At 45.1% G+C, this 18,206-nt stretch overlaps 1 protein-coding gene across 1 annotated transcript in view; it reads right to left on the reverse strand.

The window, feature by feature from the left end:
* Positions 1-562: 562 nt before the first annotated feature.
* RASSF8 (Ras association domain family member 8) overlaps positions 563-18,206 on the reverse strand; it is a 69,793-nt gene continuing 52,149 nt past the window's right edge. Inside the window, exons 3-5 of the mRNA XM_018556074.1 lie at positions 5,029-5,918; positions 1,629-1,767; positions 563-693 (exon numbers count right to left, since the gene is read on the reverse strand). Coding sequence (XP_018411576.1) covers positions 572-693; positions 1,629-1,767; positions 5,029-5,918 — 1,151 coding nt within the window. The 3' untranslated portion in view covers positions 563-571. The remainder of the gene's footprint in view (positions 694-1,628; positions 1,768-5,028; positions 5,919-18,206) is intronic.

Raw genomic sequence — 18,206 nt, forward strand, 5'->3', positions numbered from 1 at the left:
GAGCTCAACATCATTTGGATTTCAACAGCAATTAATATTGAAATATTTGCTCTGCAACGACAGCCATGAATAATAAGACCTGCCGGAGACTTGTAGTAACACTGCTGTGGCTGAATATCAAAGACAAAAATGAAATAAAGGACATGAAATATATAACAAATACATTAACGTTTCATTCGTGTATGAGATACAAAATTGCTAAGTGGAAAAAAAGATAGGTATATATATATATATATATATTTGATATAATATCACTTTTGTTATTCATGTGTGCCAGTGGCCTCACCGGCGTCAGCTTACATAATGTTTCACACGGATTTTGTAAGAAATAATACTTTGAAAAAAAGTATTTTTGTAGTAAGTTAGGCTATAAAAGTGTTGCTGAGCATAGCAATGTCCTATTGGCTGGTACTCGCTGACTTATCCTCTGTCAAGCTTTCCTGGAAAGTCTCAGGGCTGTTCAAGCCAAGGCAGAAGAATGTAAAGGGCGCGCCTGAGAGCAAGAGTTGTGCCATATTGTTCAGCGATGCAACCAAAGTGTCCTCTGGCTGTGCCAAAAAGTGCTGCGCAGTTATACATAGATGCCCTCCGGGTTGAATCCTGATGACAAGGCGTTCTGGAGAATACGCAGGTTGCTTGGAAGTTGCCTGGAAAAGCCCGGTCTTTTTAGGGACCCAGACTGAAAAGTCGGCTCTGTAAGAAAAAACAAAAATCATATGGAATAAAGTTTAAGGTAAACAAGAAAATAAATATTTGCTTAAAAAGGGGTTAAAAAGTCCTCTGGGGCCCTGGAGTGAGAACAATTTTATGGCTCCCTATTGAATTACTGCTCATGTACAAACACATCCATTGTTTATAGGATAGATACATGGATGGACCCATAGATACATGGATGGACCCATAGATACATGGATGGACCCATAGATACATGGATGGACCCATAGATACATGGATGGACCCATAGATACATGGATGGACCCATAGATACATGGATATAGATAGATAGACAGATAGACAGATAAATAGATAGACAGACAGACAGACAGACAGATACATGGATGGACAGATAGATAGATAGATAGATAGATAGATAGATAGATAGATAGATAGATAGATACTCTGTACCACTCTAATGCAGGTAGTCCCACTGCCAGTTTCAACTTTCAGCAGTTGTGTGGCAGAGTTTAAGGTAATCATACCAACTAAAATGATTAAATAAGTCATAGCATTTGAAGTGTTACATGGTTGGATATGCCCTTTAAGACTTATTTACCTAGTCCTATCTAAGAATTCACACCATGAGGCGAAGGCAAAATGCATCCTCTGTTACCAGTTCCACTTTACTAAGTGCCCACCCATCATCCTTTCCAAAGCGAATCATGCTTCAATTGCTAAACAGGAGATGGTGGGCTGGGTTTAGCACCAGGTGTAGGGCTTAATCCCAAAGTCAATGAAATCGAGCCCATAGCAGCAAACTGAACGTAGATGAGAATGTTGCACAAAAAGGAAGTTGTCTGGCTCCTAGACATGAGTTTTACTAAAAATATGAAACGTCTGGCAGGTTCTTTTTGAAAGCCTACGAAGGTCAGATTCAAGGACATTTCTGAAGCATTATACTGTGCACATACCTTTTTCTGGCTGGGAGAATTCAGTCTCGCTGGGCTCTGCTGGAAGCACGGTAACCTTGGTGCCAGTCTGTTGGATGAACTGCTGAAGGTTGACCTGGCGGAGTTCTTTGGTCAGCTGTTCCAGTTCCTGCTCACGCTCCTAAAAAGGAGAAGGCAAATTATGTAACGATAAAACAATACTACAGCAACCAAGAGAGAGCCCGTACCTAATGGGAAAGCCTGACTGGTTACTGCCAGCATCACAGAGTTCCTTTTTCTGACACTTTCATACATGATGTCAAGAGATCCATAACCAGCCAATGAAGTATATCCAGATTATGACGACTGCCACAATTTGTGTTTCATAGCGAACCCACGTATCATCTAATCTTGATTGTACAATGAATGACTGCCTAGGCACCAAGGAGTGACTTGGACAGAAGCTGAATACCGAAAAATTCAAACATTTCCTCTGTACACAACTGAAGGATTGCATCATATGTGGCCTCAATGCTAATCTCCGATTGTGATCTTCCTTTGAAGAGCATGTGAATTTAATTTAATAGAACAATGTTCCTACCAGACTTAAGAAGTCACCTTAAAGTGTTATAAATTTATAAGATTACTGAGTGGCAGAGTTTTTGTACAACCATTGGGCCTCATTCACACTGCTAAGAGCTGGCCGTACAGATCTGTGCGGCATGCAGGACGGGTCGCTGCGTGTAATTGTATGCAGCAGCCTGTTCTTCTTTATGGGAGTGCACAGCCGTACGCTCACACGAGCTGCACATCCGTGCGTGTGGCTGTTCGTACTCGTACGCAGACAGGATGGCTCCTGTCTGCATCCGAGCACGGATGTCCAGTTTGGGTGAGCGTACGGCAGCATACGCCCATAGAGAAGAACAGGCTGCTGCGTGCAATCACACACAGCACCTGTCCTTCCCAGGAGCGGCACGATACGGCCGCGCACACATCTGTTCGGGCCGGCTCTTAGCAGTGTGAATGAAGCCTTGAGGTCGAATGTCAGAAGTTGTTGGCATAGGTCATCTCTATTTTAAAACAAAATCTTTATGCAGTCAATGTTCTTGTTTATGGACCTAATAGTCCAAGCATGCATTATCATTCTGGGACTTATAGACCCAAACTGAAAGACATTAACAGGGTTATTCCAAAAGGGTGAAGAGTATGGAGAAGGCAGGAGAAGTGAACAATCTAGATCAGGGGCGCCCACTATTTTTCATCTGGAGATCTACTTTTCAAATGATGAGCTCAATCAGATCTACCAACGAAAAAACACCTGCATTCAGGGGCGGGAGGGGGTGTGGCAGTACATTGAAGTCAATGGCACTGCAGCCAGGCCCCTCGTCCACAGTGCGATCGCCTGTACCCGGAACATCGGGCACATTAGTTGCTGCGAGCACTATTTTTGCAGATCGCACTGGACCGGAATGCAGGCACTAATGTGCCTGCGTTCCGGGTGCGGGCGATCACACTGTGAGCGGGGGGCATGGCTGTGGTGCCATTGACTTCAATACAACAGCACGCCCCCTCCTGCCCCTGAACGCATGGAGTCGGCCGGCTTACATTCCAGTGCGTCCTAGAGGCCCTGGCGTCCTGTCCTCCCGTGGTGCTCAGCCCCCTGGTATTTCCTTTTTAAAATAGAAAAAGAAATTGAGGACACAAAGTACTGACTCTTTTTCTGCAGCCTCTGTTCTAAATGAATGGGAAGCACAGAGGCTTCCCATTCATTCAGAAAATCTTTTACAATCATCCAGTTTCTAAATGGGGAGGAGCCTCTGTAGTGAGCGCTTCTCCCCATTGAGAAACTCATGAATGAACAGGAAACAGGACTTGATGTAAATCACATCCTGTTCATTTATAACTGGGGACACATAGTACTATGTGTCCCCAGTTATTTACAAACACTGGAGTGATCAGCCGATCGCTCCAGTATTTGTCCTGCACAGAGGATCGGAACATATCACTGATATGTAACGATCCTCTGCCGCTTGGCCACGCACACAGGTGATCAGATTCTCCTCTGCATCTCCCGGGCAGAGGCAGCGGGGGATCCGAGAAGTCAAAGAAGCACTTCAGCCGTGGGGGGGCGGAGCCACTGTCACAGAACTAAGGCCGAGCGGTGAGGGGAGACAGACGCCGGCTGTCAGATCCTGGCCGAGCGTCTCTCTCTCTCTCTCACCGCTCGGCCTTAGTTAAGTAAGGCCAGTGGTAGATAGCGATCGACCTTATGGGCACCCCTGATCTAGGACAACATAGCTGATTTGGAAAAATTCTTCAATTCCGCTCACTTTCCAGTTCAGCTATGTTGTCCTAGATTGTTCACTTCTCCTGCCTTCTCCAAACTCTTCACCATTTTGTGAATAACCCTGTTAGTCTGCTATGAAACAATTACTATGGCTTGATTTCCATAGAATACTGTTCCAAAATACTGTTTTCACATTTTCTTCAATCAAACCTCCAGAGGGTAAGAGTGATTTGATTACAAAACTAGAGGAAAGGAAGGGAAATGTTTTTGCTGCACATAATAACCAAAGTAGTCCTAGATTAAAGGAGACGTAAACCCTCCTTGAATTACATTTAGTTAGCAGAAGCAACATGTATTAAAAACATTTGCTATTTTTTCCCATAAAATACTGTTTTCCTAATTATTTTCATCCTTGTTGTGGATCAGTGCTGCTGATCTGCTTCAGCCCTTTTATTTTAGCCACTTCCTGTCTATATGCACTCTTTCCAGCATCTGCTGCACATCATTGCTTTGGACCGGCTTCCCGATAGTGACAACAATGTACAATGCCTGCACAATGTATGTCGGCACAGCCACCTGCAGTCTCCACCGGGTGGGGCATGTGACTGGATGGCAATGCAGGAGCACACTTAGGAGACAACTATCACCCCATAACAGCAGTGTCTGAATAAGGACCTTCATTCATTCATCAGATTATCCTTTTGATTAAAGCTGGAGAATTAAAAAAAGATTAAAAACAACGTCTGAAATGACATTTCTATTACAGCTTATATGAGATTTATTGATATGGTTTAGACCTCCTTTTTAAAAATGGAGGACTTTAGGTTGTACAAGCTTGCCGTTAATGAAATGACTGTCTGACATCATGGGCTGCCTGGAAGTTAAACTTTGAACATGATAGCTCTTTGAACAGCAGCAGTTGAATAACATTTCTGACAAATGTTCCCACACGATTTACTAAACTAGAAGACCTGCTGCTTATTAGTTTCTCATGTTTCCATTAAAAACTTAAGAGCAGTTTATTTAACCGTCTGCTTGACTTATGAAGCATAAGCCTGAGATCTCTGAAAGCATAACTAATCCATTGTTTTCAGCCCCGGTATGAAGACACCAGCCTTTGACCCTCCTGAAATCTACCTTGTTGTCTTTACTCACCAAGAGCCGCTTCGCTGCCTGTCCTTGTGACCTCTCCACCGCCTTGCCGCCGTTCTCCAGCCTCTGGCTTTCTTGACTTTGGACTTCCAGCTCTCCTTTGATCTTCTCGATTTTCCCTCTGACGATTTCTTCGTTGATTTGGGACTCCTGCACCTCCCTCTGCAGTTTCTCTGCCTCAATGCCGCTTTCCATGGTGTGGATTTTGTTTTGGTAGTCCTTTATTTGGTTCTCGCACTGGAGCATCCTTTGGGTCAGCTCGTGCAGCTGCTCCTTCAGCTGCTTCTCATTCTCCACTTCAATCTGAAGCTCGTTCTCCCAGAATTCCTCTTCTTCAATCTCAACCTCGTTACGTTTGACTTTATGCTCTAGTTTGCCGATTTCCTCCTCCAAACTCGACTTGTACTTCTGCTCCCAGTATCGGATCTCGGCCTCGCTGGAGTCCAACTGCTTGTCGAGAGACTGAAGCTTCTCGGTCTGTAGGTGTATCAGCTTTTTAAGCTCCTCTCCTGTGGTTTTACAGCTATTAAGCACCTTTTGCTTAAATTCCGACTCTTTGCCCTTGCCAAAAATGTCCATGAGTCCTTTGGCCCCACCACTAAAGGTCAGCGATTTCCTCTTTGGCTCTCTCCTTTTTATAGAGCGGTCATTCTGCGGCCGAAGCTTGGCCAGTGGGGGGAGGCTCTGCCTGTACAAAGTCCGTTCAGGTACATGAGCTATACAGTCTGAGGTGGGCCTTTCGCTGAGGGATGGCCCTGTGCGCCGCAGAATTAGCTGCACGTCGGTGGCGTACTGACCCCACTTGTTTATCGAAAGCACTGGGTTTTCGTGGGGAGCCAAATGTCTCTCCGTGTCTCTCCATTTCTCTATAAGGGTGTATCTGCCCGTGCGACCTTCAAGAGAACAAAGACAAAGGGGTTACAACAGGCTGGAAAAGCAAAAAGTTACATCAATGTGTATCAAAGAGTTTAGAATATACCAGATCAGTATAGCGTACGGGAAGAGTTAAAATTCCTGCCAGGTTTTTATTGATGTCTGTGTCCCCAATGGGGAGAGTCACCCCTCTATTTGTCCTGGGGAACAACGGCCATTGAAAGATGTAAATCCAACATTTTACAGTTGACTCTGAAACAGGAGTTGAGGAAAAATCTTTGCAGAAAAGGGTTTCACTAACAACTGTATTATCAACCCACTTTGGGGAGATTTCTTCTCACTTCCTTTTGGGTCTCCAGGACAGAAAACGAAGGAAAACCTCCTGAACGAGACACAGACAGCAATACACTTGACAGAGGTTTTAACCATTTCCTATTCTATCTAAAAATAAAACCAATGTATTTACAAAATACATTACAATAGAAACATACATTCATACAATACAAAAATACATTACAATACAAAGATACATTTTAATTGCACACTTTATTTTTGCTAGACAATTTAAATAATTTAAATAATAACTAAATAATTTAAATAGTGTTGCAAAAACACATAAAAGACAGTAGAACCATCCCACTATATCTACAATTTAGCCCATACCGTAGAATGATATCATGTGTAAAGGACATGCCATGACTTAGGCCAGGAGTGAGCAAACTACAGCCCTCCAGCTGTTGTGGAACTACAAATCCCATGAGTAATTGCAAGATTCCCACAGTCACGACTCCCAGAGACAGATGCATCATGGGATTGGTAGTTTCACCACAGCTGGAGAGCCAGAGTTTGCCCACACGTGAATTAGGCAAAGCCTAGATGAGCTCAAGTCTCCCCAAGGATGGGCAATCTGTAGCGGCCCACAACTTACTAAAGCAGCACACAAAATGCACCAGCAATCCGGTTACTTTTCTCAGTGAGGGGGGGGGGTCATTCATAACCCACAGATAATCTTCATCAAGTGATAAATCCTCAGTGAGCATAAAAATGGGATCATAGACAAAAATGACATTTTGCAGTCTGCCACTAGAATGAATACCGGGGCTTCTGTATCCGAGTCCCCTTTCCCCTGCAACATAGTTTTATTGTTGACTGTGCCAGTAGATCCCTTGCTTTTTTTTTTTTTTTTAGTTCCTGTAACAAGCTAGCAAAAGTGATAGTTACAGAGGGTGGGGAAAATATTTACTGTAACTGAAGTTAGTTGGAGTTGGGCTTTAATTTAAAACTTATATATCCCTCTAAGACTACCCTGTCCACAGGGGACGCTTCTGTAAGACTTCACTGCAGGAGGAACAGCGTTGTCACCCTATTGCAGGAAGTGGAAAAATAATGGATCTACTGGCAGGATCAAAAAGGTGATGAAAGTATTTTTTAGGGAGGAATCTAAAAAACAATAACTGCTGTGTTAATGCTAGCAATAGACTATCGCATTTCATTTTTTTTTTCTTAAAGCTCCACTTTAATGGCTCTTGGAAGTTTTCACTATACCCCCTTGTGTAGCTCAAAATGACTCTTATCCCATGCATTATATAGAGAGTCAGTGAGATTTTGGTGGTTTATAGGTAGCCAGAGTCCGACATGGGAATAGGCAGTGGTTTGGATACCTAGACTGTAACGTCACTATCAGGCTACTATTCAAGAAAGAGATCCAAAAAGTATTAAGCTTTATATTTTGGCTGCTAACGCTAAGCTCTGCCCTGAGGATCAATCTTTTTTTTTTTTTTTTTTTTTTTAGGAAGACCATGTAGCTTTGCCGAAATTATGTAACGCAAATAAGTGTACCGTCACCAGATGGCGCTATTTAGCTAGCTCGCTCTCCATATACTGTATATATACACACACACATATATATTATTATACATTTATATACAAAATAAATAATAATCCAATAATAATATAATAAGCATAATAATAATATTATTATTATTAAATAGAGCCTGACAGTAGACAACCTTCCACGCTCAGTCTGATATAGCAATACATTTCACTCAGTTATATTAGCAATATGTAACATTTTGTTGTTATACTATCTTAGTACTTTTAATACCTCTGGTCCTGTGGACTAGATGACCTTTTTTAGTGTTTATTCTGAAATGTTTTATTTTGTAACTTTACAAAAAAATTTATTAAAACAAATGTAAATACATTTACAAAAAAAAAAAATGTATTTTACTGAATACATAACTGGAAGATGTTTTAAAGCCTTGGTTCTCAACTGGTGGGTCCTGACCCAAATGTGGGTCGCGAACCCGTGTTCAGGGGGTCGCCGCATGCCTTCCACTGTTTTAGGCGAGAGGCTCCTCTGCCTCCCCCTAGCGCAGCACTGTCAGTTCTCGCACCAAGCAGCCATTCAAAATATGTTGCCCAGCATCGAGTGTCAGCTTTAGGTGGGGCAGGCTGGGTCTATGGCCGCAAGGGAGCTCCATCCATACATGCATTGTTTACAGCTCCCTCACGTGTCCTATAGAGGTGCCTGGACTGGAGTGACATCACATTCTGGGTACCGACACCTCTAAAGGGCGCGCAAGGGAGCTGTACAAGCAATGCACATATGGATGGAGCTCTGTCACAGCACGGCAGCCCACAATGGACTCCAGGCTGAGGATCCACTCCAGGTCTCGTAAGGTAGAGAGACTGGGTGGACCTTATAAAAACATAAAAACATTTTTGGAGTGTGTATGTGTGTGAGAGACTGTGTCTGTGTGCGTCTGTCAGCGTTTTGGGGGGCCCGTTCAAACTAGTACAGTAAGTTCATCACATAGGACCATGCAATTAACACACTGTACCATGCAATCGCACCTACCGTGCATTCTGGTGCGGGAGGTGTGTTGCGTTGCCATTTATTTGAATTGTACCCTAAACGCACTTCTCACCCACAGTTTGTAGGCCCGCATAGGAATGTGCGTTACCCCAATGCCTTGCGTTCCATTGCAGTGCGACTTGGATCACTACTTAAAGGAGAACTATGGGGTCAGTGTTTTTCCCCATAGTTCTCCTTAGGGTAACAGGAGGACACAAACTAGCGTCCTCCTGTTACCCTAAGCTCAGTATACCGCGAGCTACAGCTCGCGGTATACTGAGACGCCGCACCTGGAGCGGATCCCGACGTAGATGACGGGATCTGCCCAGCTGCGTGAGTGACAGCTGGCTCTGCCTATCTAGAGGCAGAGCCAGCTGTACCCGCCCCTCCCCCGTCCGTTCCACCAGTCAGCGCTGGCAGATCGGAGCGGGGAGAGGGGAATCCAGCCCCTCCCCCTGTCACGCAGAGAGCCGTGACAGGATCGAGAGGTGAGGGAACCCGGTAATTGTTCGCTCACCTCCCGATCTACTGAGCCGACCTGTGACAGTCTCATTGTCACAGGTCAGCTTAGAACTATGAGGTGAGTGGAAATCACTCATCTCATAGTTCTCCTTTAATGACCGAGGACAAATGTGGATCCGGAGGTTACACAGGTTGAGAACCACTGTTTTAAAGGATATGTGCCGTTATTAGATTAAACATAACTTTTTATAAAATAATTTAAGTATATGTACAGCCTAAAAATTAACTTCTCTTATGTGCTCCCTTTTGGTTCATTAAACATGCCATAGAAAGTGTTTCGTTATATCTGTTAAAGAAGTGCAAAAAAGTAAGCTGCCACAACCCTTGTCAGCTGATCATTTTCTGTGCTCTCTGTAGAGCTCCATTCTTATCAGTTACATTGCTCCCAGTTATCTGAGAACTACAGAGCACCTACCCACTATGTTGGGAAGAGGAGAAAGGGAGGTGTTCTGTAGTTCTGTCCTAGGGCGACAATGCTACTATTCCATAGATGGAGTACAGTGATTGATTCTAAATGTACGAAAATATGATGTTTGGAGATCTGTTGCATTAGGTTTTTTCTCAGCCAAGTCAGCGAGACTGTAACTTTGCATGTTTAAAAACATGGAAGCATCATGCTGCATCCCACATATTGTGTGTGGGAAATATTGGCACCCGATGGAGAGAGCTTACCGTCAGCTAGTGCCAACCACGGAGGGGGAAAATGCCAAGTATTGATGCTAAAACGACAAGGCTCGTTATCTAAGCCAATGAAATGGAATCAAGGAAGGAATAGTTGTAAACACAGCTATAGAGATGACTTAAAGGAAACCCGTCATGAAATCTAACATCAGCGATCTGTACTTCTAAAAATGCCAAGCGCCTGGCTGTCATGGCAATCCTGTTTCATTGCGCCGAGCCAAAGACCCGGAACGAGTGTACAGATAAAGACTTCCCCAGACATTCCTATTTGGTCTGCACACCTGTGGTGAGGACATTAGAGTGTAAGCTCATCTGGTACAGAGACTAACGTGATCAGTTCAGTGTTCTCTGTACAGCACTATAGCATATGTCGGAGTGATATAAATAGTGTGTGACTGTGGTGGGAGATTAGAGTGCAAGCTCCTCTGGTGAAGAGACTGATGTGATTAGTTCAGTGTTCTCTGCACAGCACTATAGCATATGTCAGAGCTATATACTTATAATAGTAAGTGTGACTGTGGTTGGGACATTAGAGTGTAAGCTCCTCTGTACAGAGACTGATGTCAATAGCTCAGGTGTTCTCTGTACAGCACTGTGGTATGCCAGAGTTATAATTATAGTGAGTGACTGCGGGGGTGGGGGGCATTAGAGTGTAAGCTCCTCTGGTGAGAGTCTCAATGGCTCAGCATTCTCCATAGTTAAGATGTCAGTGCGATACAAATGAATATGTTAATAATAACGTACCCTAAGGGGCTGTGAAGGGCAGACTCTCCACAAGTCAGCAGGTTCCTAGCGTGGTCCATTCTTTGTCCAGAACACCCCCCACCTCCACTCTGACAGGAATTTCTGTAATTGTTTTAGAGAGATCAGACTTCAGTCATCCCCCGCCGAGGCCGCGATAATCCTTTAAAGGACAAACCGGCAAATTAAGCAAAACATGGTCTTCAGAGGGGAGGCCAGAGGTCAGTGGAGCTCAACAACCATGGCCTGAAATAGGTAGGACCTCTCAGGAGAGGAGGGCAGCGGAAGCTGCAGGGGTATTGTGTATGGGGCAGGGAAGTAAATAGACATTGTTTTAACTTTACTGCTCAGCTTAAAAATATTTAGGTCCTGACCTGTAGAGCCCTTGTTTGCCTTCGACCTCAGAATTAAAAATAATTAAAGATGAACCCCCGGGGAAAAGAAAAATTCTCCCTTGCCGCAAGTATCCCCCCACACTGCAGGGGTTAAATGCTCATTTGTGCCCAGGGTACCAGAAAAAGGACTTCTACTCACCATATCCATCACTCCCCTGGCAGCTGACGCTCTCCACTTCTCCTCAACGCTCCTGGGTTTTGTCCCTCTGCCTCCTCGCGTACATAGTAGGGTTATTGGCCCTGTGTGCCTGCAACCAAAGGAGCGCCTTAAAGAAGAGGCTGTGGGACCAGGTCATGTAGCATGAAGGAAACCTGCTACATGACCAAGGGATGAGGCGAGTCAATTTTACTGGTACTAACCAGAGGTACTAACTATCCATACATTATACAAAACTGAAAAACTGAGTTGGGCCTTTTGGCAAAGATCAAGTGTAGTATCTGTTCTTATCAGTGTTCAGGAGGGGAAATGTGCTGCTGTCCCATCAGGTAGGAATGGCTGGCTGTAGATTACCCTGCCTTAGACAATAGGTTTCCCAAAGGTCATGGCCGTGGGAAGGAAACTGAATTGAGCATCCAGCTATGTAACGCTGGGGGTCAGGAGTACTTCCCTGGTGTCTGGAGAGTACCAGTGCCTCCAGATTAGAATGGATCTACCTGGTCCAGGCATGGGCTGGGAACATAAAGGCCCGTGGTATTGTACCCCCTGAGGATGGCACCCCAGGGGTGCCAGAGAATCACTATGGGTTTGGGACCCCACTATGTGACACTGGCACTATGTCACAGCGATTCAAGTTTATTCTGTAACATGCTTCTTGGGCAGGTCTTTTGGTTAGCTCAGGAAAAACGTTATCTAGGCCGGGAGGCCTGCCATGTCTTGCACTGGCACCTATTAAAGGGCACTTATTTTTATTCACGACTTCACTTTTGACTCCACAGAAAGATGGAGAGTATGCTCGGGATGCTGACATCACATCCAAGAGTTTGGACTTTGGATGTCTACAGGTAAATATCATGAATAAAATATGTTAAATGCACATATAATCTCATGTGAATATCGTTGTTGAAATCAAAGGGTCTCTTAACCCGAGAAAAGAAAAAAAAAAAATTGGCCAAGGAGCTGAACCTGCAGTTCCAGTGGGACGGAGTTTTGTTCAATGAGAATGGCGTATCGATGACAACCCTTTTGGAGTATTCTGTTATGGAGTCTACAGGCCATTGGTAGGGGAGGCGGACTAACCCCAATCTCTGGCATCAGGAAATCCATTATCATCTGTATTGCCGTGATTTTTAGACTAGTGGTGTACAGTCCCCAGCTCTGCCGCCTGTCACATGATCACGGACAGAAATAGCTTTTTTAATTTATCTAGGTAACATTTTTATGCATCTACTACGGGTCTGGCAAACAATGCTGTAGCAGGGGCAGAAGTTCAGGGTTTTATTGATTCCTCTCTATTGAAGAATGCCGGGTGACCCTGGGATGTTTTACAATGCATTTGTAAAGTCGTCAGGCTCAGCACCGTCAAAATAAAGAGCGTACGGGGAAACCAACCAATTGCATTGTTAATTTTCCCGGCACAGCTGGTAGCAGTCAAGGTCATCCAGCAGAATCCATTTGTTGAAGAACCTGGAAGGGCCGGCATGCAGAGTGTATATGCGCACACAGCACGCTTTGTCAATGTGTACATTGGGAGACCAACTAAACTTTCAGTTGAAATCAACTAAAGCCGTACGGTTGGTTTCCTTAAAACGTAGCAGTACAGCCTGCTCCCTGCCAGCATGCTGCAGAGAAGGACTCTTGCTCTGCTTGTGGGAGCAGTGGTCTCTCTGCAGAGGTCTGTCATGTTTTCTGATGAGTAAGACCTATAGCTCTGCAAACAGCAAAAGCTTAAGCTCCCTGCTGATTAAAGAGCTCTAGTTCCGATTCCTCAGGGGGCATGTCGGACCGCTGCAGAGAGAACACCGCTTCCACACAAAGAGAAAAGAGTCCTTCTCTGCAGCATGCTGGCGAGAGACAGGGTTTGGTACTCAGGCTGTGGCTGCTTTCTAAAGGGAGGCACTCACAGACTAAGTAGAACCAAGAACTCAAAAGGTGCCAGGTAATTCCTTTCCTTTTTATGCCATTTAGTCCTTTTAGACACGCAAAATGTGTTTTATGTGCATCTTGGCTTTTTGAAAAGCCCTTTGATACCTGTCTGCAAAGAATTTTAATTGTACTTTTAAAAACACAGGACTATTTTCTGACTAGTACCAAGCGGCTTTAGAAATATATATATTTGCCTTTGTTTTTCCTGTGCTTTGAAAGCTCTCGTCACAGATCCAATGCAGTGTAAACACTTCATTATTTACATTCCGCTATATGCAGCCCACACAGTACCATGTAGAATATAAGATTGCTGCAGACATGGACTGAGGAGGACAAGAAAAGCCTCTACTTCATACCTGTTTGATTTAAATAAGAACTCAGTGTAGAATTATTACCCCTTGCAGTGGGGCTATCTCTGCACTGCTGCATTGCAAGGGTTAACTACTCCACACATACATATACTCACCAATCCCCTGAGACGGCTTGCTCTTAGACCGGTCCCTGGAGGCTCTCTCCCCCTCCACTGTAGCTCTCCAAGGTCCCAGAATGATCACATTCTATAACACAGTGTAAAGAACGTGAAGATGCCGTGGAACATACCATCGCTGCAGATAAGGAGACAGGCTGGATGGAGCGCTGTTACAGCTGGCCGGGTTCCAAGTACCGGGTGAGTATACCTTTGCTATTTTGCTCCCTAGACCAAAAGGAGCAGCTAACCTTTGCAGTGCGGGGGTGTCCCCACTGCAAGGGTTAATATAAATTTTGTCCTGGAGTTCTTCTTTAAATGTCTGCACTGCCAGTAAACATAATTACTGATTATATGCTGCACTGCACTTTGCTACTCACTAGAGAAACAGATCACAAACTGCAAGTAGTATGTAATCCCTACTCATCCCCACTGTCAACGGAATGCACATCTACAAGGATCTCTGATGGCTTCCTGGACTGTTGCTCAGAGACAGAGCTTTTTTTAGAAGGGCTTTTAGTTGCTGTATACTGTGACATGCCAGGAATCGATTCATACAGTCTTGTAAAGTTACTAAATGGTCCACTCTTAGAAAAGCAGAAGGTATTTTAAAAGGCAAAACGCGTACATGCTGAATCACTGGCTTTCCTCGCAATGACTGCAGAACTAGAAGTGGTGTTACTCAGCGAAGTCTTCGCAGGAACGGAACTTAATTAATTGCATTGTAGCCATGCAAGAAAGCGTTCCGTTCCTGAATGAAGACAGCTGTGTGACAGCGGACTACGCAGTCTATTTAAAGGCTGTGCGCTCATCTCTCTTAATGATTAGACACAGGAAATTGTGGCGAGGCAGTCCGGATAATGAAGCCCTGTGTGTGCGCACTTTTAAAGCGGCGGAGTTTGGAATAAAGGAGAACGCTTCCTGCGGTTTAATGGATGGGGAGCAACAACGAAAAGGCTAAACAAATTCTATTACAACCAAGTACAATGCTCATAAAAGCAAACCGCCTCTGTCTGTCCTTCCCTCACAACTTCCTTTTATGTCTGACCTAAAGATCTGCATATAGAAAGGCATTATTTCACTGTTTGTAGTGTTCTTGAAGGGCCAGTCTACCCAAAACCAATATCTCAGTCATCCGCTGTGTCCCTTATGAGAGGCTCCTACCATCCCTGCGCTGAGTTCTAAGGTAAGCACATCTGCTGTGTCCATTTTGAGGGGCCCCCACCATCCCTATGCAGTGTTCCTGGGTCTGCACTCCTGCTTCCTGAGTCTGCATACCTGCTGTGCCCATTTTGAGGCGCCCCCACCATCCCTGTGCAGAGTTCCTGGGTCTGCACTCCTCCTTTCCAAGTCTGCATGCGTGCCCATTATGAGTGGCCCCTACCATCCCTGTGCCGAGTTCCTGGATCTGCACATTTGCTGTGCTCATTATGAGGAGTCCCCATCATCCCTGTGCTGAATTTCTGGGTCTGTACACCTGCTGTGTCCATTATGAGTGGCTCCCATCCCTATGCTGAGTTACTGGGTCTACACACCTAATGAGCCTATTATGAGGGGTTGATAACAGGAATCACTAGCACTCAAAAAATGTGTGTAGTATGAACGCTCTTTATTCACTTCTTGTCATAAAGCCAATGTTTCGGGCCACGCAGGGTCCCTGCCTCAGGGCGACAGTGGCCAATGGGCTTTATGACCAGAAGTGACAAGTGAATAAAGATCGTTCAATCTACACACATTTGAGTGCTAGCAATTCCTGTTATCGATTGCATCACGACACAGCGCTATGCCTGTGATCACTTCGACCACCAAGAAAAACAAAGGTCGGTACGCTGTATGGAAGTGCGGGGAGTACAATAAACTGTTCATTATGAGGATTTTTCACCATCCATACATTGAGTACCTTAGTCTACACATCCGATGAGCCCATTATGAGGGGTTCCCACCATCCTTATGCTGCGTTTCTGGGTCTGTGCACCTGCTTTGCTCATTAGGAGGGCTTCCACCATCCCTGCACTGAGTTCCCAGGTCGGCATGCCCGCTGTGCCTATTATGAGGGGTATCCCTCCAATGCGTTCCTGTGTCTACACACCTGATGAGCCCATTATGGGGGGTTTCCACATCCATACAACGAGTTCCTGGATCTACACACCTGATGAGCCCATTATGAGGAGCTCCCATTATCCCTGCACTTAGTTCCCAGATCTGCATGCCTGCTGTGCCTATTATGAGGGGTTCCCACTAGCCCTCCAATGAGTTCCTGGGTCTTCACACCTGATGAGCCCACTATGAGTGGTTCCCACCATCCCTATGCTTAGTTCCTGGATCTACACACCTGATGAGCCTATTATGAGGAGCTCCCACCGTCCCTATGCTTGGTTCCTGGATCTACACACCTGATTAGCCCATTATGAGGAGCTCCTACCATCCCTGTGCCGAGTTCCCAGGTCCAATTACAGGAACTCTCCAGGAATAGTCTGTTTCAAGACCTACAAAATAAAAGCAAGTGAAGATTTGCAATAGATTCTAAAATCCTTGCATTGTACACTATACCATAGTATATATTCTCTCAGCAGAACCGGAGAGTCACTTGGCTTGGAGACAAGAGAGGAAATTATATGTTTATTGTCGCCAGTGTTCCCAACAAGTGATGTATTCATGACTCAGGCAGATTTTAGAGCCACAGCGTTTAAAGAAATAAAAAGTCAGTCATCTGGAGTCTTGTGGTTTTGAATGAGAACATTCTGCCCAAACAAACATCTGTTACTCGAACCGATCTGAACGCGGTCAGAGATGCGACGTTTACAGGACAAAATCAGACCGCACAAAACATCTTTCAAAAAAAGTTTAAATTTTCGTTTGAAATGTCACAATCACAACGTCCTAGTCATCGGGTTTATCCTGAGCACAGTGCAGAGTGTCACGTCAGCCTATCCGCACATCTCCCATCACCCAAATATGACAAGACGCCACATGACCACTCGGTTCCGGTGATCTCATCGCGAGCGCTACAGGTGAACCGTGTCTCGTGTCCTAAGAAGGGAAGGAAACTGAGCGTCGGGGATCACTGCCAAATCTAATGTAAGCAAACATCTCAAGCAACGGCCCCTTCTTCCAGTTCACTTTAAAGATCTCCGGGAGAAATGGTTCCGATTAAAACTTCTCAACACGGTACAGCGAGTGCTGGAGAGAACACTCGCTTGTGACATCATCGCCGAACTGCGTCTGGTGACTCTCTTATCCTCTTGGTTTGTAAAACTTTCCATAACACAGTCAACTTTATATGCATATGAAAAAATTAAAAGATATAACATATGTTGTCAGAACGCCTTCTTCATAATAAATCCGATCCTCTATTCCTGTACACTCAGTAAATTAATGTGACGTTTACAAACCTTCCTCCGGCTTTTAGTAACTTTACAAGCCTGCGTGAATCAATTCCTGACATGTCATGATATACAGCAACTTTATAATGTTTAAGAAAAGTTCCACCTATTAATAATTCATCATTGAGCTCCAGTCTGGTGGCATTGCTTAGGCTGAGATGATGTCATCAGTCTGCTGCAGGCAGGAGGAAGCATTTCCTCAGGGCTTGTTCACACCAAATGCGGTGCATTGCAGAGCGCTAGCTACTGGAACGCACCGCAATCCCTCACAAAACTTCCCCCTGCGTTCTGGGGCGTGGTGGTGCATTGAACTAAATGGCACCGCTTCCACGCTCCCATGCCTGCAGTGCGATCGGACGCGTGGCAAAACTTTGCCTGCGTTCTGTTCCACTGCAAACGCAAAAAATAGAGCAAGCAGCATTTTTTGCGTTTGCAGTGGAACGGAACGCAGGCAAAGTTTTGCCACTCGTCCGATCGCACTGCGGGCGGGGGGGGCGTGGAAGCGCTGCCATTGAATTCAATGCACCACCATGCCCCCTCCCGCCCCAGAACGCAGGGGAAAGTTTTGTGAGGGATTGTGGTGCGTTCCAACAGCTACCGCTCTGGAAGGCACCACATTTGGTGTGAACAAGCTCCTAGTCTCCTCTCACGCAGTGATCAGACTGCAACATTGTAACTTTTGTGAACAGAAAAACTGCACAGCAATAATATACAGCAACTGTATAATGTTAAAGGCTGGGCTCACACTTGGGCGTTCATAATATGCGCGCTTGAAGCGCGTTTCGGGCCGTGTGTTTTTACCGTGATTTGCGGTCAACGAAATGCGCGTTTACGAGGGCTATCCGGCTGTATCCTGATAGATATGCGCGGAAATACGTCCCAAAGAAGCTTCTGTACTTTTTGGCGTAGGGCGTTTTTCAGCGCGTTCCTACACGCTGAACTACGCCCAGGTGGGAACCATGCCCATAGGAAATAATGGGATTTCACTTGCTGGGCGGTTTACAGCGCGTTGACCAGCGCTGTAAATCGCCCAGGTGTGAACCAGGCCTAAGAAAAACTCCACCTATTAAAAAGCCATCTTGATCTCTATTCTTGTGATTTTCCCTAGGATGAAATGATGCCATTAGCCTACGACAGGCAGGAGGAAGCATTTTGTCAGTCTCCTCTCTTGGTGAGAGGA

Source organism: Nanorana parkeri, unplaced genomic scaffold, assembly GCF_000935625.1.
Source record: "Nanorana parkeri isolate BGI_ZX_2015 unplaced genomic scaffold, ASM93562v1 scaffold224, whole genome shotgun sequence".
Lineage (NCBI taxonomy): Eukaryota > Metazoa > Chordata > Amphibia > Anura > Dicroglossidae > Nanorana > Nanorana parkeri.